Below are 22,973 nucleotides of genomic sequence, written 5' to 3' on the forward strand. Positions count from 1 at the left end.
AATGCACGAGAGGGCAAAGCAGAATGGCAACTCTCTTTGGAGCACCTGCAATGCAGATGCGAGATAGCTTCTCTCTCTCTCTCTTTCTCTCTCTCTCTCACTCACAGCCTAAGACTCCAAAGCTATATTTCCAGGTACTCTTCCCAACCCTACTCTAGTGATTGTGTGTTTGTAGCACTCTCTCAATGCCCATGCATTTCTCTCTCTCTCTCTCTCTCTCTCTCTCTCTCTCTCTCTCTCTCTCTCTCTCTCTCTCTCTCTCTCTCTCTGTGCTATTTGAGCAAGGGGTCATGGAAGTGGCATGGGGGGAAGAAGGGGAGCTAGTTGTGAGGTTCTCCTATCAATGGATATCGGTGAGGGAATCCATGGAGAGATTGCTAGTCCGGGGATGTTGTGGAAGTCATGAAGAGAGTGCTAGTCGTTGGAAGGGGAATTAGACTCCAAGCTCACTCGAGGGCTGTCAAGGTTGGGGGAGGGGAGGGGGCTTGGCACTATTTGACACCCCATTTTTTTGGAGGGAATCTATGTTGCTAGATCGTTGTTGATCATCGACCGTTCGATCTATTTGGGGAGGAAAATATTGGTGGGGCGGGGTTTGACATCACAACCTCCTGGTCACAAGGCGAATGTCTTACCAGTACACTTGTGAACGCGTTTTGTTACGCAAAGGAAATGGTAGCATTATATTGAGTAGTTTTTGCCCATCCGTGATCCTAGTTTACCTTACACCACCATAATGAAATGCACATAGCTTGTGGAGTTCACACAACGAGTTCAGGTTTGCTTGAGTTTACATCAAGTTCACATTTGAGATCAATGGTTGTGATCTTAGCTAATAGGCGACCCCCATTTTTCAAACATAGATCCGGTGTCTTTATAAGCAATGCATTTTATCCATTAGCTAATTTTGAAAAAGAAAATCTAAACATTTAACCTCCCTTTTTCACGTTCTCGCCAGCTCGTGAAGGGCGCGATTGAGTTACAATCCATACGCGAGCGCAGGCAAAGCGACACATAGAAGAAGAAGAAGAAGAAGAAGAGGAGAGAGAGAGAGAGAGAGAGAGAGAGAGAGAGAGAGATGGAACGGGGGTGCCCCCCAAACTGTCTGTGCAATGCTTGCTTGCCGATCCGGATAAGGGCCTTGCTTGAAGCCCCTACTAATGTGCAGCGGACTGCCTTGAGGGCCCTTTCAGGGGTGCGGGTGCAAGCAGCGAATGTTGGGTTCCCCGGCCTTGGCGCCTTTAACAGTTCTGGCCCGTCACCCTCATTGATGGATGCATTATTTGAAGAAGCTCTTGGCCGCCCCTCTTCCGCGTCACCCACATTTCCTCCGGCCATCAGACCCAGCAGCCCCACAATGGGGCGCAACGAAGCGGCGTTTTATCTACAGTCTGTTGACGCTTTCATGCCTGCACAGCAGCCTATTTCTGATCAACCCCCAGTCCCTGTGTTGGAGCCTCTACCTCAACCTCAGCCCCAGCATCAGCAGCTGAACTCCCCGGGCATTCCCCTTTCACTTCAGCATGACGCTAACCGCATCCACAGTGAGATTCCGCATTGGCTGCACCAATATATTGGCTGCCTCAGACCTGGTTTGGACCATATCATCAGAAACCTTGCAAATGCCGGCCCCTACAAACGCAGTGGCATGCTCGAGGGCATTTACATGGTAAGCATTTTGATTCATTTTAATTAATTCTAGCGTAGAGAGCTTCTTGTACTTGCATTTTGAGCCCAGCACAAGAAGTTTGGACAAATTCTCACAATAATTCCCACATTGTGACTTACCTCAAGGTCATGAGCTTCTCCGAGGGAGGCACCGCATACCTAGCTAGGTATGATTGGGGGCAAGGGACCACCGCACCGCATACCTAGCTAGGTACGATTGGCGGTAGGGGACCGCCGGCCGGGTGGTCCCCTGCCCCCAATCGTACCTAGCTAGGTATGTGGTGCCTCTCGAGCAAAAACTCATGATGTTATACATTGTATGAAAAAACACTGAAAAAGACTGTTTTCCTACATGAGAAAATTTCTAAATGTTCTTGTGCACAGGGAGGAGCCACACATGCCCTTTTGTGTTTTCTCAACTCTACCTCAAGGAGTCTTGTTTGGGTGTGCTTTTTTAGCCTTGAGTAGCTGTGTTTTCATAGTACATTGCGACTTAGAGGGATTGTATGGGGGTGTCCTTTTAGTCCATTCGTTCTTAGGTTTTTGGCATGGGTGTTTGGATGCTCTGCAGAAGATGGTAATATGCAGTCTATATCCTTTATCTGTTCTTTTTGGTAGATGAGAGAGTTACCGTTTTAAGCTTTGTATGGTCTGTTGACTTCAAGAGTATTCCATGCCAAAATGAGGATGTGCTGTGGAATGGGGCTTTGAAGGAAATCCCCATAGAATAATCTTCACATGTAATGAACTTGGCATTCATAAGAAGTTTTGGACAAATTTTTCTGACAATAATTCCCAACCTCAACGTCATGAGCTTCTGTGAGGGAGGTACCACATACCTACCTACGTACGATTGGGGGCAAGGGATCGCCGGCCCGCCGGTGTGTGTGTGGGGGGGGGGGACCGATGGTCCCTTGCCCCCAATCGCACCTAGCTAGGTATCCGGTGCCTCTCGAGTAGAAGCTCATTTTGTTATGCATTGTATTAAAAACACTGAAAAAGACTCTCTTTTCCTACATGAGAAAATTTCTAAATCTTCTTGTGATTGGGTTTGCATGACATAAAGCACTTGGCTTGTAGTTTTAAAGCCACAAGGTATCCTTGGCCATTGTTCAGAGTGACATTATCAAAATACACGTGGATTTGTGGAAATTCCCAAAATACCCCTCAAATTTTAAAAATTCCCAACATACCCTTGTATCATTTTGGGATGGATTTGCCCCATTTTTTCCGCATCTTTTATGACAATGGAAATCTATCTTTAAGTGTCTTAGACAAAACTATTCTCAAATGAGCTCACAAATAGAGGCATGTGTCTCTTAAAATGATGAATAGTTTATCTTGAGAGCCCACCATACCATCTAAATCCTATTTCTATAATCTCCTATAGAGGGAGAACCAATCTTCCTACGAAGAGTTACAATTTTTTTTGTCTTTAAAGATGTTTGTGAGGATAATGAGAGGTATTTTGAGAATTTAGGAGAAATTAAAGGGCTTTTTGGAAACTTTTGCTATGTAAGAGGGGTATTTTGAGAATTTTGGAGGAATTGAAGGGCATTCTGGGAAATTTTTCCATTTAAGAGGCGTATATTTGGAATTTTGAAATTTGAGGGATATCTTGAGAATTTGTTGCAATTACAGGGGTATTTTGATAATTTTCCCATGTTTAAGGGTACCGGAGTCAATGGAGTACGGTGCTTCATGTCTTCTTTACAGTTGTTTTGGACATCAAGTAACAATTTGGGTGACTGACTTGCTAGGCATAGAAATTGTTATTCTGCAATGTTAGGTTTTATGGGGCGTAAAATAAAATTTTGGATTGGCTGAAGGGAAATGATAAGAGAATTTCTTTCGTCCATTTAGCCATCTGGAGACGTTTGCTCACACGTTGTCTAGCTCGCTGACTACTAGTGGTATCTAACTAGTACTTAGTCTTGTCTCAAGTAGTGAGACATGGCAATGACATCTTCTGAAGGGTCTTGGGACATTCTATGGGTTTCATATTTGCATATTGAACTATTGATATGCATTGCTTGAATGTCAACAGGGACTGTTTTGACCTAATGTGCAACATCAGAAACCTTGGAGGAATTTGATCAATTATAATGTAGGAAAGCCTACATTATTGGTCAATAATGGAATTTGATCAATAACAAAGGACACTTTGTTCCTTGTCAATCATTTATAAGGAGAACTCTTTCAACGATTTTGTACCTTGAATGGCAGATCTATATTGCAATTAATTCATGAAATCTATGTCAAAATTCAAAAGTTAAAATTAAAGGCTTACTAGATGCTTCAACCACAAGAGATGCCCATCATTGTCAAGGGGAGTTGACTTAGCGGTAAAGGCGAGGGGCTTTAAGCATGCCCGCTATGGTTCAACTGTTGAACATGGCATGAAAATCCTTTGTCTTTAAGCATTCTTCACATTGAACATTACTTGTCTGTGTACACATGTGGCTCTCAAAGAATTGAAACAATGGGGGAATCGAGAGATACAATGGTGCTTTTGAATAATATATTAGAGAGTGTCATAATGCTTTAGTAGTTTTGATCAAATGACTTCTTGCATTGGCTTTGTGCTTTTCAGATAATTGAAACTTATACCAAGTATTATGAAGAATTCAATGCACCAGAGCGAGGTCCCGGAGAACGTCCTAATTTGGACCATCTCGATGTTGAAAGATATGTTCCGGTTCCGAACGACGGAATGTAAGTGATAATGATTCCATATCTATGATTGTAGTTGTCTAATTACTTGTTTGTCCATGGCTTGCTTCAAATGTTGTAGATTTCTAGTGTTTCACCTATTTTAAAATTAAGAATTAAACATGTAGACGTGCCTGTGAAGCTTATGAAATCAACCATAGTGTTCTCAAACATCTTATTTTAGATTTTTCTTTTTCGTGACTTTGGTCATATAAAACTTCCCTTCAAAAACCTTTTTTTTTTCGACACACCAGAGGGCCCACAGGGGAGGTGCTTATCCCTTCCAAATATTAGCCATGTTACATGGTCGGGCAAGGGCCGCATACCATCGGGCAAGAGCCACATGTAGCCATCACCATGGCCACATAATTGATGCTCCACGTGCTAGAACGACGGAGAGAACTTGTAGCAACCAGCTAGGAACCTCCTCCTCGGGTGACCCACCCCAGGAGGAGGATGCACTTGATTGTCCAAGGGCAAGAGTCCTAGCAACGTGAACACCGGGTGAACACAAGGTGTCCCTCTAGAGTGTGATCCAAGGGGAAATTTGAACCCACGACCCGTATGTTGAGAGGCCGAAGTTGAAAGGGTAGGGGAACTGAACATGCTCAGCACCACCCATCCATTCCCTATATAGGCCCTTGGCCTTCTAAATATAGGGATCCCCTTGACTGCATGTCCGTCCTGGCCCTTGGCTCGGATTGGTCCTACCATTGTCCTGACATTACTCCCCCCTTGGAGAAGCGTTTTCTTCCGCGAAAACACAAGTGATGGTATCTTCATAATAACACTAATGTTTTCTACTGTAACATCCCACATGGATCCAACGGTTCATTTGAGCGGAACCCAGTTTAGTAGGAGGTTCAATGAAACCAAGAGTAACATCTTGATTTTCTACATTGTTGTCCATTTGTAACCATCTGATGGTACCGGTTCCTATCCAAACATAGTGTGTAGATTCCATTTAGAACGCTCATGAGCATGGTAAACGAGTTTATCACAATAGAGGTATACCAAAAAGAGTACCTCTTGTCACTTTCCATGAAAGTAACTTGCTGACATAACTCATCAGCCAATTTTAAGTCCTTGATTTGGTCCCGATTTTCATCATCAGTAAACAACCCCACCCTACGAGTGTTCAAGGTTGAGAACCTGAGTTATACATGAAGAGACTACCTAGTCGCAACATGAGTTAACTGATAGTAAGTAAACTCCAAAAAGAGCAATAAATGCTTATGAATTTGATTGCTTGGTTCTAATGTACGTACTTTGCATATCCTGTAGCCCAAGATTACACTTTGCAATCTGTCAATCCCCTTGGATACTGACAGTACTGAGGTGTGTTTCCCCCACGATTTACAGACAGTCTTCCCAGACGACTGGTAAACGGGGAATCACAATAGCATATAACATTGTTGAGGAATCAACAATGTTCGGAATAACCATCGTGGTTAATTTGAAAAATCCACAAACACCCAAACCGAGCCATGACTTCTATTGGTGATTAGTAGACTCAAAAGTATTCTCATAGAGATAGTGCACAGAGAGTGCAAAATGCTTCATAAGCAACAACCTGAGGAATATGCATGCCGTTCCAAATCAGACTTTGCTAAACACTAGGGCCCATAACACCTAGTGTGCATGCATTTAGCAAAAAACAGATCCGAACCTGTATTTCCATGGTGATTCTTGCCAATATTTATGGCAAATGTGATGCGCCTAGCACACATTAAAAAGGAATGTAAATAGTTCTGAAAAGAAACTAAATACTTTCAGTTGCAATCTTTTGCAAGCCTTGCTGAAACGTCTGAATCACAATAGAAGGTGAAACATTGATCACTTCTAGATACAGACAATGAATTTTTTTTATTAACAATATATAGCCTTGCTATATGTATAAACAACCATCTCAAATGTTGTTTAGCAATACTTGTAGATGAACAAGTCATTCTAAGTATTCGACAATTTGTTTGGCCACTAAAATTGCTCATGATACGTCATGCTGAAAATGGTCTAGAAAACAGATTTGACCAGCACCTAGTTGGACTTTGTCGTGACACATAATTGAAATAATGGTGCCAATGTCATTCCAAAGACTCATATTCTCCACATGTGGAATATGTCTCATGTGAGGATGTATAAAAAAGAACATCCGTCAAGTACAAGATGTACTTGTGTGTGGAGGTAACTCTAACCACTCTGCGACAAGAGTGAGAGGGACCCTCATTCATTGCTCCACATTGGCTAAACCGAACTCCTTGAGTTCCTAGACCATGTTGTATCCCATGTGACAACATGTGCCAAATTGAACCCTACAAGTAGGTTCGTAACAGCATAAGGCAAAAAGATACATTGGACACTGGGTCCAAAATACTTTGTGCCGACATGCCCTTGGCATGGTTCTGTAACATTCAAGCGTACTTAGACGTCTTGAAAAACCAAGCAAAGAATACTAAAAATGGAATAACACCAAATCAATAGATGCGTACCTGGAGATTTGAACGTAATGTTCACTTACCCGTATTCAAATGGAGAGGAGCACGTCCCCTACCTAAAATAACAAACACCAGCTCATTGGGAACCCTGGGTGTTGCCTTTGCAATCCAAGCCCTTGGATTAGAATCTACGTAGTCAAACGCCTTGGTAAGACCCGTTGTAGAACTGCGCAACTAGCAGGTAATGGTAACCAACCGTGTATAGAATGATGAGAATCAACTTAAAAAGTTGAATTTGTCCGCTAGCCCATGGTAGATTACTGGCTTCTTTCCTTGAAAGTAGACTGGGATAGATCAAACTATGATCCTCAATGCCTATGGGGAGATGTAGCAATCACCCGCCGGGTCTTACCCCAAAACAGTGATGCCATAGACACTCATAGTGCTATAGAGAGAGCAAGAAATCGACACAAGTAAGATGCCTAGCTCGTGTCAACAGCCATGCTGTCTCAACTGTTTGCTGCCTCTAGACTCCATGGTATAGATCAGCTGATGTAAGTGTAAGAGTATCAAAAACTCAACTTGAGCATCGCACTAGAAGCATATAGTGCAAAAATGACACCCTAATCCTCCGAAATAACAAGACTCTTGCTTGTCCATTAACGTCGATGTGTTCGATGTGTACTCCACTGGGAAAATCTGTTCGACCCTAAGAACAATCACCCAAGGAATGCCAATAGTTGGGCCTTACCCAAGATCTGACAATGGCTTTTAGCCAGCCTTTGTGTGGCTCCTAGCTCTTACGGCCATTAGTGTTCAATCAATAAACCGATGAAAACTAATGTGAATGGAATCTTGGCCCATTTCTAGCTGAGTGTTAGAGCACCATGCCTCATGCTGACTCCCAAACAAAACATGTATGAAAAGATTCTTAGAAAGTTTTCATTATTCTTGAGAGAAATAAGAAAAAGAGAGAGAAGAAGAGCATGCTGGGCTGAGGAACTTTCCTTAAATTTGTAGAGTGTGTGCCCAGAATGTGTGCTCTTAGACATCTTATGCCCGAATTGTAGCTTATCCTATAATCATTCCACAATCTCTTTGTATGACGCTCTCATCGAGAGAGGCAACAGAAAACACAAGTTAAATCTTGACCATCCATTGTGTAGGGTCGTGACTGTATGAGGATGTCTTGAAAGGGGAACCTTGTCGGTGAATCCAGTCGAAATTTTAGGTTCTTTTTAGTATTTTGAGTGTTGATAGCAACCAACAATCCATCCGTACTCTGTCCTTGACAGAGTTGCGAGTGTGTTAGCGGAAGTGTAATGCATGAAGGGGTAGAATTGAATTCACGTCACTAGCATGCCTTCCATAAAGAATGGTAAGCCCTTGCGCAGAGTGATGGCCTCAACCATGAGAACCAAAACTGTAAGTACCTTGCACAGTTCAGACTGGTAGGGATCCTATGAGCTGATATCCCCTATTTTGCTAGTTCCCTGAAGCCGGGCTTCCTATAAAATTGCCAAAGCACTTTGCTTTGCACAATGACAGTAATTGCCAAGTGTAAATAGGAAGAAATAGGAAAAACTTAAACTTGGCTAACCTGGTCGTTGTTGCTGCAACCAGTTGTCATGAAAGTTGGGAGAAAAACTCGTTCCAAAACGGCCCATAGCCATATCTGCACAGACGCCCTCGTATGTCCTATACACCTGTCTGGTACATAAGGCCATAACCTGCAAAATTGAATCCACCGGCAAACACCTTGCCTATTCCTTCCCCATTGTGTATGCTCATAGCATATGCCAAACGTGGCTAGCTTCATTGAAAGATGTAGAAATTGAAGCCTTGCTTCATAGAACTCTGTCTTGCCTCGTTGCCAACAAATGCTATTGATGAAAGCTGTCATAGCAAAGAGAGACGACCTTGTCGTTCATGCACAAAAAATCGACCGTGTTGAATTGTAAATGTAAGTTAAAATTAGTATAACACGCACAAGTTATGCATCTCTGACCTGCCTGGTGCTATGAATGATAGCCATGATCATCCATTCCATTGCATACGAGAGTTGATCAAGCACATGCTCAATAACTACTCTACTTCATGCTGTTAAGGGCCTTGCCGAAGGAGAGCCGCCCCTATGTCGCGAAAGACCCAATTCGAGTGACACATCTGGTTGTTTGCATCTAAAGATGCTTGCGGAGGATCATAAACCTCGTTGATTACATTGATGACAGACATCCTGCCGTGAACTTCTATCCGAGTCGTGCTGACCAACATCGTGAAATAATAATTAAAGCTTTGTCCTTGCCGAGCACCTTGAGTGGACAAAGCACAGGCCTTGCCTGACACAAGGTTAGTTACCCTAGAGATTGTGGTTTCGGATTGAAACCACCCAACCGTAGGGTTGATCCTCTGTCTGTGAGCTCCGGAGTCAAAGTGTTGGAAATCACATGCTATGGAATGGTTCTCGTGTACGGATACAATCTGCTTGCAATACCAATCACAGCTAGACTCGGCAACTAAGCCACCCTACATAATCTATAAGGGTAATCAACTAAGAAAAAACAAATATAGAAAGGTTACCTTAAACTTTATCGAAGCCTTGAGTTTTCAAAGCTTTTTCGTATTGAAAATCTTGTACCCCTCTACCCGCATGTCCTTGGAACTTCAAAAGGCGTGGCTATGGCAGACTGCCCATGGGATGCTGCGTGAGCACTACTCGACTTCGGAGATGGTGGCGCCCGTTGATGTCAGTGATTTTGTCGACCCACTGAGGTTATTAACAACTTGCTTGTGACTTGTCTATAGCGGCTCATAGCTACAGTAGACCTGAGGATACCCTTCTATTTACCTTGCTTTCCTTTAATGCTTGAAGATTACGGCTATGGATAGACTCACCTGGTGCTTGCCTGCCTCCGACTTCGAATTGTCTATATCCGAGGACTTGCTGTGGGAGAAGGCCCTTAGGGTGACCTTAGGGCACCCTTAAGGCACCCACAATGTGTAAACTGCCGCAAAAAGATGCATGGCGATGGAGGGTCTGCAGCACAGAGGAGGAGAAGGTGAGGGCGTTACTTGCAGACCGCGAGGGCATAAGCCTCTGTGACGAAAAATGTGCCCCACCGTAGCATGAGCGTGTTGAGCCGATCTGCCAGCGCTTCTGAGGAGGTCGACCATGAGTTGCTATCCCTTGCAAGCGAGTATTCCCGCAGCCGGTATACCGACAGTCATCCCCTTCGGCCTTGCAAGGGAAGTTTCCCACAATCCCGTCCTTGCTCTAGAGCATGCAAAGGCATGCAAGCAAGTGTATCGAGGGAGGAACCTCCCTTCTCGACCACGCCATAGCCTCCTTTGGCATGGAAGAGAAAGAGACCCCTTCAGAGGCCATGCCTCATGCTGAAATCGATCAATCGAGAGAGAGAGAGAGAGAGAGAGAGAGAGAGAGAGAGAGAGAGAGAGAGAGAGAGAGAGAGAGAGCACATGCAAAGCCATGCCAAGGAAGTTTTCCCTCCTCCATAGCCCTCCTCTCCCTTGAGCTCTGATACCAGTGAAAGGGCAAGGGAACTGAACATGCTCATCACCACCCAGCCATTCCCTATATAGGCCCTTGGCCTTCTAAATATAGGGACCCCCTTGACTGCATGTCTGTCTTGGCCCTTGGCCCGGACTGGTCCTACCATTGTCCTGACAGAAGCCTTCTTGTTAGACCAGCTCTTTGGGGACTCTTTCAAAAACTATTTATGATTACATAGATTCTCTTTTACTAGTCAAATTTTTGGCCCTATCATGAGGTTGGCCTTCACTTATGAGACAATAGAATACAATTATCAAGGTCCTTTTGGGATTTTATATTGAAGACAATACTAAGTGTAAACCTAGTAAATATGAATTAGACAGAGTGCGGGAAGGGGATGGGGATGATGTTAAGAGACAAATCAATGTGCAATTTGGTGTCTCTCTTAAAACCGTGGCTCTTACTATGCATATGTCAATCATAAGACCCAAATCATCAATGGACTTGGAGCCCATAGCAAGGTCGCATCTAAAGAAAGGGATTCCCATATGAGTGTGCAACCTCTTGCAAATCGTGCTCGTGAAGCCTCTTGATGCATAAGCATGCTAGTCCAATCAAAAAGTCTTCTCTTAAGTGCACATGCTTTTAGCTCTTGCCAAATTTTGGTAACATCTTCTTTTGAAAAGGTTATCTCTTTCAAAAACATTTCCATGTGAAGCATTGTTAAAGTCTTTTTTAGCCTTGCATTATTTGACCTCCTTTTCATTTTATTATTTTAGAATGCCACTTTGTTTTCTAATGCATTATCGGCTTTCTAATACAAGCCTTGGTGAGGAAGGGAGTGGCGTACATTTGAAATTCATTGAAATTTTCTTTGAAGTTTGCACAGTAGATGGTTTCATATATATGTGGATATGTTGAAAAAATTGTAGGTATTTAATCATTTTTATCAATGTATTTGATCATTAAGCAAGTTAAGGCCTGGTACTTTTCATCATTCATGATTGAGTCTAGTGTACATTGTTTTCCTACTTTCAAAATGATTGTATAGAATCTCATCTGACATCCATTTTGTAATCTAAAGTTTTTGGAGTTTGTTGTTGTATGTAATAATTTAGGGCCAATTGATTGAAGCTTTATATTTGTTTGTTCAATCCTGATTGTTTGGTGTTGGATTTCCTCCTCACTATCCCATACGGACATGGGCTGGATGGGATCAATGGCCCACATCCATTTAGGGGCCGATCGGGTACGATATGAGTCATTCGATGCGATTTTTGTAAATTCGGGAAAACAGGTAAATTCGGGCGCACCAAAACTTGTAAATTCGGGCGTCCCCGTCCCCCTCCTCCTCTCATCCCCCGGACTTGAACTTTGAACGCCACCTTTGCAAGCCTATCACCTTAACCACCTCACCTACGCGCGCTCGTTGGAAGCAATGGGAGAAGGAGGAGTTTTATGATAAACCCATCGCTGTGTAAATTCGAGTCGATTTTAGTAAATTTGGGCAAACTGATAAATTCGAGCACGTCGGGAGATCAACGGTCCACGATACCCGCGCTCTCTAAAATGGTGAGCCATTGATCCCATCCAACCCATGCCCGTGTGAGATAGTGTTGAGGGTTGGATGTTTCACGTGGTCTACAATATTTTGGAACTGTCCGAAAGCCTCAAACCATATATGTTTATATGGAAGTCTTCGTTCAGAGTTTTAAAGTTTGCACAATGATAATTCTGTATCTAACTATCCCATAAAGTTTTCTAGATTGTAGGAATTTTAAAAAAGCATACAAATTTTATGTACCTATAACTCAAACCCCATTCGGTACTATGAACCAAATACATACTAACGAACACATACTGAACACTACGTATCTTTCTACCTTTTTTGTAAAAGAGTTCTTTCATTTACCCATTTAAGACCCTCACATGGGTCCATTTCATTAAATTGTTTTAAGATGTCAAAGTGACCCCATTAAATTGTTTTAAAATACCAAAGTGACCATTCACCTTCATTTATTTGTATTTCTTTTGTTATCGAGTCCTCCCAATCTTTACGCCTATCAACGTTACTTTGAAACAAGGCATACTAAGACCATAACTTGCTTCTGCCTTATTATAGTTGCACAATATGTTACGACATGTTTACCGAAGGCGATGAGATTATTTGGACCCCTTGCAGACACAAATACCATGTTTCATGCTTAGGAGAATTGGGAAGTTACAGGTAATGTTTCAAAGAAATACATTGAGTATTTATCTCAATAATATAAACTTTGATGAATACTAGAGTTTTTTAATTTCTAATGTTAATAAACTACTATCACTCTACAAGAATATATAAGTAGTGATTTTTTGGCATATACATCAACATACTTTGAATTTGTAATGATTATATAATGCTTGTCTACAACCAATTGCGAACTACTATATGAGAGTGTGTGTGTGTGTGTGTGTGTGTGTGTGTGAGAGAGAGAGAGAGAGAGAGAGAGAGAGAGAGAGAGAGAGTTGCTTATTGATGAGAGCAGCTCTCTATGAATGTGTGTATTGTATGAGAGGGAAGCAAAGAAGGAAGCCATTGTGAAATGTATGCATAGAAGCTACACGACCACCTCTTTGTCATTGTTATTTTGGATTGCTTGGCAAAACATAGAACTCTTGTAGATGTGCATAACATTGATTGACATCATGATATTTTTTCTCTATTTGTAGAGATGGTAATTGTAGGGAGAAAATAGATTCTTGCCCATACAAAGTGGTTCTACAGGAGCATTGTAAATTAGTTTTGGATTTCAAAATTGCTCCTTCATGTGACAAAATATATTTTGGATTGCCATATCCAATGATCTAACAAAATAGATCATGGACAACCATGCCCAATTATGATGTTGTCTATCAATGTCTTTTCTATTTACCATGTTGAAGCCTATGGCCCTCTAGAAGAGCCCTTGTCTCACACTTATTTGTAAGATAATCTATAGAGACCACACTATACTTGTTACTTGTTGCAAAAACAAGTTAAGGACATAGAGTGAAACAATAGTCCTATAATGCTTAGATCCATCTCAAAAATTGCCATGAAGGATGTTGCTTTCTTATTATAGCAGTTAGGGGTTGATGAAATCTTTTTGTTGTCAAATTTGGACCATGTACATAGGCATATAGCTTTTGTAAAGACCGCACAATAACATGCAGCTAGTTTTCAGTGGTAGAATACATTTTATCACACTTTGTGAGACTTTGATTGATCAAGCATGTCAGCTATGAGTTGTCATGAGCATCTTCTTGCAATAGTAATGGACCAATCTTGTATTTGATGCATCTTCCCACTCACAATTTGGGCACCGTAAGATCGTATCCTCAATGAGTGACTTAGGTTGGTCAAATCTTGTTGATCCTATTGTCCCATTGGTTGGAATGTGTCAACCTGAAAAATTGTGTCTCAAAATAATCAAAGTTTCACTTTACCTCACTTACATTTTCCCAACTGTATTTTTGAATTGAATTTTTTGTGTACTTATTTTACCACTTCAACGTGTTCGTCCCATGTCTTTGTATGTACCAAAATGTCATGTAATTAGACAACCAAAAATTTTCAGCCAATTAGATTAGAGAAGTTGTATTAAAACCAATCTTTAATAGGTTCCCAATGCATCTATAAGATTAAAAGCCATCATATCTTCAGAAGCAATTGGTGTTTTCCACTACCTTGATGCTAAATAGAATGAAGTAAGCTAGGTTGATCAACCTAGCTAGTCTAGGAAGTACTCAATTCTAGGCATAGGAAATATATCTTGTATTCAATGGGTAGAAATCTATACAAAATTTGTATTCGCTAGTATCTTTTGTCACCAAATGTGGTTCAGATGCCCATGAGCTTTGAGATGGTCTTATGGATCCTTTTTGTAACATTTTTTAGCAATTGTACTACTGTTGGGGATGGAAGAGATGCATATTTATCGAAAGAAATAACTCATCATAATATTATAAGTTATAACATCGAAACATGCTCATATTCTTAATATAATTTTGAATTTTCAAATAAAATACTCAAATACAATCCTAAAGATAAATGTATGATTATATTAGTTGACCCAAAACATTATAATTTGTAACATAGAAACATGCTCACATCCTTGATATCTTTTTATATTTTCTAATAAAATACTCAAATACAATCCGAAAGATAATGTTTGATTATATTAGTTGACCCAAAACTACCAGATTTTGGAGGAGATTGTCACTTTCATGATTTACAAATGCTAACTACTTTATTCACATGATTGCAGCCGTCAATGCCCTGTGTGTAGAGGGGATTGGTAGAGTAATCACACAAAAGATAAGCTTGACATGCCACTAAATCCCAATAATATGGAGGTAAGCCACTTTGCTTTGACCAACATAAGTTCTAAATATCTCACATAACTTGAGCATCTAAAAATGGTAAAGAGTTACACTAAAAATGGTAAAGAGCAATATCTAGAAGTCTTGTCGAGGAGAATGATTTTTCTGCAAACAGTAAAGAGCCATATCTAGACTTGTACAAAATTACACTTCATGCAATTACACAAACATTTGAAAATCAACATTCAACTTTCTAATCCATGTGTTGTCAAGCTTCCAAAACTAAAAGTAAGTATGTTTATGTACGTTGTCTAGCTTATCCAAAAAATATTTAGAAATAATAAAATCTTTTTACCGCATTTTTAGGAGATTATATCTTGAATCATATTTTGTTAAAGTGAGCTTTTTCTTAATAAAAGTGTTCATAATTGTGTTCTGTGGTTTTCATGCATTGCATGTTGCACAATATAGCCAACACATGAAATGTATTAAGTGGTGAACGCTATATAATTGTGAGTGGAGATGTTATATTAACTCACAAAAGAATAAACAATCAACCTCAAGCAGTATATGTGCCTTGAGGGGGCAATGCTTCCAAAAGAAGGCTTGTATAGCTACGCAACGGGAGCCTAACATAGAGCTGCTAAGTATTACCACTCGAGTAGCTGATGAAATTGCGCCAATGTTTCCATTCTTCGGCATTGGTGGTTGCCCCTTTCTTTGATCCTACAATAGTGATAAGCTCAATGCTTTCAATCAACACAACTTTGAATCAATCCACCATATATTTTCCCTCAAAGATGCAAAGGTTCCTGCCTTTTCATTTTTATTTTATTTTCCAAGAAAAAAAATCCTTCCATTAGTTAAGAAAACGGCCCAATGGGCTACGAGTTGCTCGTGCGAGAGAGGGCTACATCAAATTGTGGAGAGACTTTCCCAATGAAAAGATAAGATATGTACAATGACAGCTTAATCGGGATATGGGAGGACGAAACAACCACAATGGTGGGGTGGTAATGCCATTTAGGCCCCCTATGCACCATGGTACAGAATGTCCCTAGATACCAAATATGCAGGAAAGCCTTGCAGCGCTCTCGCATGAGGTCCGAGCTGCCTTGAAGCCTCTCAAACTGTACTCTGAGTGTATGGATGAGATTCATCCAAATGTTATGTATAGTCTCCACCAATGGGATGGGTCAAGCCTTGAAGATGCGAAAGCATCAGACTCTCCACATGAACCAACGTGTGAGGTTGCAGGATGAGCTCCCAACAACACTCTCTATCTGTGCTCCACTCTTAAGGTACAAGCTTTATGGCAGGCTCGAGTGTAGACTGGCCCTCCTATATCACAATCATTATGCTAACTGAAGTTGGCTCAAAATGAAATATCACGCTTGTGAGGGTGGACCGAGCTACAACACCCAAAGTGTAGTGGCTAGCTATCAAAAGTGCAGGCATCAGTCAAAGAATTTAAAGCCAAACATGTTGTGCCATGGGGTAGTCCCACAGACAGTAGCATTGTGTCTCAAGTGGGTGGTCATAGGTGGTGCATGTTGGCGAGTGGCTACTATGCACCAACCAACTCCCAATTGTAAAAGCTCGATTGGCGTTTAGCCACTAGAACCTGGTAACTCACCTTGGTTGTCTACTGTTCCACAGCTGTCTCCAACAAAAGTTTGCCAAGAACTATGATGTGAGACCTTGGTCGAAACTCTCTTCACATTGTTAGTATGTGACATCCTAGATGTGCTCTCTAGTAGAAGAAGGGGGTCCATGGGTGATCGGTTAGAGTAGAATTGATCCCGCCACAACCACTCCCCTAGCTCCCACTACACTCGCACACTAGAGGGCAACTCTCCCAAGCCCATAACCACCAATGTCCTATCTCAAGAGCTGACGGGTTAGGATTTATCACAACAACAGTCTCTATCTTCTATTCACTCCTGAGGTAGAAGCTTTATGGTGGATTGGAATGTAGCCTAGGCGGGACCTCCTATATCACGATCATTATCCTAACTGAATCTGTCTCAAAACGAAGTATTGAGCGCGTGAGGGTGGACTGAGCTGCAGCACCCGAAGTCCCACAGTGCTTTGTCTCAAGTAGGTGGGTGGTCATATGTGGTGCATGTTGTTGAGTGGCCACTATGCACCAACCAACTCCCAACTGTAGTAGCTCGATGGGCGTTTAGCCAGTGGAAGCTGGTGAATCTCCTCGGTTGTCTACTTCTCCACAGACGCCTCCAAAAGTTTTCCAAGAACTTTGATGTGAGACCTTGATCGAGCCTCGCTTCGTGTTGTTAGTATGTGACCTCCCAGCTGTGCTATAGACTTGAAAATGGAATCCATGTGTGATGACAAGAAGTTTTAGACAAATTCTCACAATAATTAGTGACTTACCTCAATATCATGAGTTTCTCTGAGGGAGGCACCGCATACCTAGCTAGGTATGATTGGGGGCAGGGGGGGCCGGTGGTCCCCTGCCCTCAATCGTACCTAGCTAGGTATATGGCGCCTCTCGAGCAGAAGCTCATGATGTTATGCATGGTATGAAAAACACTGAAAAAGACTCCATTTTCCTACATGAGAATATTTCAAAATCTTCTTGTGGATCGGTTGGAAAAACATTGTTCCCGCCACAACCACTCCCCGAACTCCCACTGCATTCGCACCAAAGGTCAACTCTCCCAAGCCGATAACCACCAATGTCCTATCTCAAGAGCTGACGGGTTTTGATTTATCACAGAAGTCCTCCCAACAACACTCTCTATCTCTTCTCCACTCTTGAGGTTTAGATCACAATCATTATGCTAACTAAATTTGTCTCAAAGTGAAGTATCAAGCCCGTGAGTGTGGACCAAGCTGCATTACCAAAAGTGTAGTGGCTAGCTATTGTGGATAGCTATCCAAACTACAGGCATCAGTCGCAGAATTCAAAGCCAAAGGATTTCTTCCATGGGGCACTCCCACAGATAGTGGCACTGCGTCTCAAGTGGGTGGTCATAGGTGGTGTATGTTGTTGAGTGGCCACTATCCACCAAACAACTCCCAATTGTAGTAGCTTGATTGGGATTTATCCACTAGAACTTGGTGACTCTCCTCAACTGTCTAATGTTCCACAGATGTCTCTAAAAGTTTGCCAAGAACTATGATGTAAGACCTTGGTCGAGCCTCTCTTTGTGTTGTCAGTATGTGACATCCCAACTTTGCTCTGTACTAGAAGAAAGGGGTCCATGGGTGATTGGTTGGAGTAAATTAATCCTCCCACAACCACTCCCCTAGCTTCCACTACACTCGCACTAGAGGGAAGCTCTCCCAAGCCCATAACCATCAATGTCCTGTCTTAACAGCGGACAACAACATTCTCTATCTTCACTCCACTCTTAAGGTACAAGCTTTATGGTGGGTTGGAGTGTAGGCGGGAACTCCTATATCACGATCATTATGCTTATTGAATGTGTCTCAAAACGAGTTATCGAGCTTGTGAGGGTGGACCAAGCTGCAGCACCCGAAGTGTATTGGCTAGTTATCGAGAGTGCAAGCATCAGCCAAATAATTCAAATCCAAACGCGTTGTGCCATGGGGCAGTCCTGCAGACAGTGGTGCTATGTCTCAAATGGGTGATCATAGGTGGTGCATGTTGTTGAGTGGACACTATGCACCAACCAACTCCAAATTGTAGTAGCTTGATGGGAGTTTATCCACTAGAACCTGGTGACTCTCCTTGATTGTCTACTATTCCACGGATGCCTCCAAAAGTTTGCCAAGAACTATGATGTGAGACCTTGTTCAAGCCTCTCTTTGCAATGTCAGTATGTGACATCCCAGCTACAGTGTGGACTGGAAAAAAGGGCTCCATGGGTGACCTCTTGGAAAAAAATTGATCTCGCCACAACCACTCCCCCAGTTCCCACTGCACTCGCACCAAACGACATCTCTCCCAAGCCCATAACCACCAATGTCCGATCGCAAGAGCTCATGGGTTAGGATTTATCACACAAGTCGTCCAACAACACTCTCTATATGTGCTCCACTCCCGGGGGATTCACCATGATAAACTTAACGTACCACGTAAGTGTAGGGGAGGGGTTTTTTTTTACAAGTTACATAAGTGTATAAGTTAGGGGCAAGCCCCCAATAATTTATCTCTCAAGCTTAAAAATAAGGGAGGGGGGTATCATATTTGGGGGGGGGGGGACTCACTCGGGTTGATTACTTGTAACAACTGTTCAGTGATGTGCACTAGAACTTGGATGAGTTTAGGGGAAGTTTTTTATCAGGTCACATATAAAATTTTGCATCAAGCCGGTCACAGATAAGGGCTGATTTGGAGTAGGTCAAGGGTTGATTTACACCAACTTTGGATGGGTCAGAATTGGACGAGTATCCAGAGTGCAGCCTGATTGGGTACATAGTTGGAAATTCAAACTAAGACACATTGAGGGAATATCATTAGAAGTGGTTCCTTAGTACATTATCGGTCACTATGCTACACACTCTTTGACTAGTTTTACTCAATTAGATTGTGTGAGACCTAAGTTTTATATGTAAGATAGGGGTATGATAGTTTTCTTCATTGACTGTCGTATAAGCGTAGAAAGGGGGTCATATCTCCTAATATGAGTCGTATATAGGGTTTTTATCAAAGTTGTCCGCTCGCAGGTGGCGTCCCGTTTTGTATATAGAGTGAATCCCCCAGGGCTCCGCTCTTGAGGTTTAGATCACAATCATTATGCTAATTGAAGTTGTCTCAAAGTGAAGTATCGAGCCCGTGAGGGTGGACTGAGCTACAACACCCGAAGTGTAGCTGCTAGCTATCGTGGATAGCTATCAAAAGTGTGGGCATCAGCCAAAGAATTGAAAGCCAAATGTGTTGTGCCATGGGGCACTCCCAACGATAGTGGCAATGTGTCTCAAGTGGGTGGTCTTAGGTGGTGCATGTTGTCGAGTGGCCACTATGCATCAAACAACTCCCAATTGTAGTATCTTGATGGGCCTTTACCCACTGGAACTTGGTTACTCTTTTCGATTTTCTAATGTTCCATAGATGCCTCTAAAAGTTTTCCAGGAACTATGATGTGAGACCTTGGCCGAGCCTCTCTTCACATTGTCAGTATGTGAAATCCCAGTTGTGTTGTCTACTAGAAGAAGGAGGCCCATGGGTGATCGGTTGGAGTAAACCGATCCTCCCACAACCACTCCCCTAGCTTCCACTGCACTCGCACTAAAGGGCAACTCTCCCAAGCCCATAACCACCAATTTCCTATCCCAAGAGTTGATGGGTTAGGATTTATCACACGTCCTCCCAACAACACTCTCTATCTTCACTCCACTCTTGAGTTACAAGCTTTATGGCGGGCTGGAGTGTAGGGAGGCCCTCCTATATCACAATCATTGAATCTGTTTCAAAATGAAGTATTGAGCCTGTGAGGGTGGACCGTCTCAACTGGGTGGTGATAGGTGGTGCATGTTGTTGAGTGGACACTATGCACCAACCATCTCCCAGCTGTAGTAGCTCTATGGGCTTTTAGCCACTGGAACCAGTTACTCTCCTCGATTGTCTATTGTTCTACAAACGCCTCCAAGATTTTTCCAAGAACTCTAATGTGAGACCTTGATCGAGCCTCTCTTCGTGTTGTCAGTATGTGACGTCCAGTTGTGTTGTGGAATGGAAGCAGGGGGTCCATGGGTGATCGGTTGGAGAATATTTGATCTCGCCACAACCACACCCCTAGCTCCCATTACACTCACACCAAAGTGCAGCTCTCGCAAGCCCATAACCACTAATGTCCTATCTCAAGAGCTAACGGGTTAAAATTTATCACACAAGTCGTCCCAACAACACTCTCTATCTCTTCTCCACTTTTGAGGTTTAGATCACAATCATTATGCTAATTGAAGCTGTCTCAAACTGAAGTTTTGAGCCCGTGAGGGTGGACTGAATTGTAGTACCCGAAGTGTAGGGGCTACCTATCAAAAGTGCAGGCATCAGTCAAAAAAATCAAAGCCAAACATGTTGTGCCATGGGGCACTCCCACAGATAGTGGCATTGTGTCTCAAGTGGGTGGTCCATGTTGTCAAGTGGCCACAATGCACCAAACAACTCCCGATTGTAGTAGCTTGATGGACATTTAGCCATTGGAACTTGGTGACTCTCCTCGGTTGTCTATTGTTCCATAGATGCCTCCAAAAGTTTTTCAAGAACTACGATGTAAGACCTTGGTCGAGCCTACTACAAATGGATGCACAGAGAGCCGTGTAAAATACCAAAATAATACGTTGCAAGTTGTAAATGAAAAAACCTGCATACTTGACGACTCACACAAATCCATACTCAAGCTAAAGCGAGCAGAGAGAGACTGAGAATGAGAGAGAGAGAGAGAGAGAGAGAGAGAGAGAGAGAGAGAGAGAGAGAGAGAGAGAGAGAGAGAGAGAGAGAGAGAGAGAGCATGTGGGCACACCTCCTAGAGAAGAGTGCTATGCCAACATGGCAAGAGAGAAGAGAGGAGAGGAGAGAAGAAGACACAAACACTGGGTGCAATCTCCCCTAGTGCAGGAGTGAGCATTTCCCTCTTGCACGTATTTTATTTATAGATTCTTCAATGTTGAAAATGAATACACATTAGCTGGACGACACAAATAACCATAGCTCACTTGAGTAATAAATGTAAATATCCCTTATCCACAACATACTCTGAGGTTGAAAAAGAAACTACGCTCAATTGCGAGGTACATAAGTGGTGGAGTCGAGTGCGAGGTACAAGACGCTAGGTACATGCCTGCATAGCACAATGAGTAACTAAAAACCAAAAGAGTAACAATGATTAGTAGGAAGAAATTTAAAAGTGTAAAAATGTGTAACATGGGTATGGTGTGATGGAAAGCTTGCCAAGAACTCTGATGTGAGATCTTGGTCGAGTCTCTCTACGCGTTGTCAGTATGTGATGTCCCAATTATGTTGTGTAGTAGAAGAAGGGGGTCCATGGGTGATTGGTTTAAGTGAAATTGATCCCGTCACAACCACTCCCCCAACTCCCATTGCATCGCACCAAAGGGCAGCTCTCCTAAGCCCATAGCCACCAATGTCGTATCTTAAGAGCTGACATGTTAGCATTGAGTAAAATTGATCATGTCACAACCACTCCTCCAGCTCCAATTGCACCCGTACCAGAGAGAAGCTCTCCCAATCCCATAGCCACCAATGTCGTATCTCAAGAGCTGGCGAGTTTGCATCTATCACACAAGTCCTCCCAGCAATACTCTCTATCTCTGCTCCATTCTTGAGGTACAAGCTTTCTGGTCGGATGGAGTGAAGGCTGCAGTGAAGTCCGACTCTCCTATATCACAATTATTATGCTAGCTGAAGTTGTCTCAAAATGAATTATTGAGTCTGTGAGGGTGACCCGAGCTAGAGCACCCAAAGTGTACTTGCTAGATATCGTGGAAAGCTATCCAAAGTGTAGGCATTGACTAAATAATTTGAAGCTAAACGTGTTGTGCCATGGGGCATTCCCACAGACAATGGTGCTTTGTTCCAAGTTGGTGGTCATAGGTGGTGCATGTTGTCGAATGGACACTATGCACCAACCAACTCCCAAGTATAGTACCTCGATGGGAATTTAGCCACTCAAACTTGGTGAGTCTCCTCGGTTGTCAATTGCTCCACAGACGCCTCCAAAAGTTTGCCAAGAACTCTGATGTGAGACCTTGGTTGAGCCTCACTTTGCATTATTAGTATGTGACGTATGAGTTGTGATGTGTACTAGAAGAAGGGGATCCTTGGGTGAGCGGTTGGAGTAAAATTGATCCCACCAAAACCACTCTCCCAGCTCCAAGTGCACTCGCACTAGAGGACACCCAGCTCTCCCAAGCCCATAACCACCAATATCCTATCTCAAGAGCTTATGGGTTACCATCTTTCACACAAGTCCTTGCAACGAGTCTTGCTTGGTGGGCCTTGCTATATAACATCTATAGAATACATAGGACATATGAAAATTGACATTTAGTATCTAGCACTGAAGGAAACAAGAGCATGACTAATTTGGCAAGTGCGGCACTACGTGAAAGGGATATACATTTGAAATAATATTTATGGGAGGAGACAAAGTTAAGTGCATCAATTATTCGAGATTATATGGATAATTATAGTTAAGATTATATCCAAGCGAGGTTGTCTACTGATGAATGTTTTTTTCTAGCATACATGCTACATGTAAATTCTTGCAAACGGAGTATTTCAAAAAGAAAATTTTCATTAAATGGTTGGTAGCATAAAAGGTGGATGTTGATTGTGTTTTGCCTTT

At 42.4% G+C, this 22,973-nt stretch overlaps 1 protein-coding gene across 1 annotated transcript; it reads left to right on the forward strand.

Moving 5' to 3' along the window:
- The first annotated feature begins 984 nt into the window (after positions 1-984).
- Positions 985-14,912, forward strand: LOC147441137 (uncharacterized). The gene is made up of 4 exons (XM_086483658.1): positions 985-1,669; positions 4,262-4,383; positions 12,449-12,553; positions 14,616-14,912. The coding sequence occupies exons 1-4, from the start codon at positions 1,079-1,081 to the stop codon at positions 14,647-14,649; spliced, it is 852 nt and encodes a 283-aa protein (XP_086339784.1). The 5' UTR covers positions 985-1,078; the 3' UTR covers positions 14,650-14,912.
- Positions 14,913-22,973: the final 8,061 nt, after the last annotated feature.

This window comes from Adiantum capillus-veneris, chromosome 15 (assembly GCF_014529385.1).
Source record: "Adiantum capillus-veneris isolate H3 chromosome 15, ASM1452938v2, whole genome shotgun sequence".
In the NCBI taxonomy this organism is placed as follows: Eukaryota; Viridiplantae; Streptophyta; class Polypodiopsida; order Polypodiales; family Pteridaceae; genus Adiantum; species Adiantum capillus-veneris.

Excerpts from the sequence above, each read along its gene's own strand:
- LOC147441137 (XM_086483658.1), top strand. The coding sequence starts at position 1,079 with ATGGAACGGGGGTGCCCCCCAAACTGTCTGTGCAATGCTTGCTTGCCG. Across the intron at positions 1,670-4,261 it reads TGCTCGAGGGCATTTACATG|ATAATTGAAACTTATACCAA; the intron begins GTAAGCATTTTG and ends TGTGCTTTTCAG. Across the intron at positions 4,384-12,448 it reads CCGGTTCCGAACGACGGAAT|TTGCACAATATGTTACGACA; the intron begins GTAAGTGATAAT and ends GCCTTATTATAG.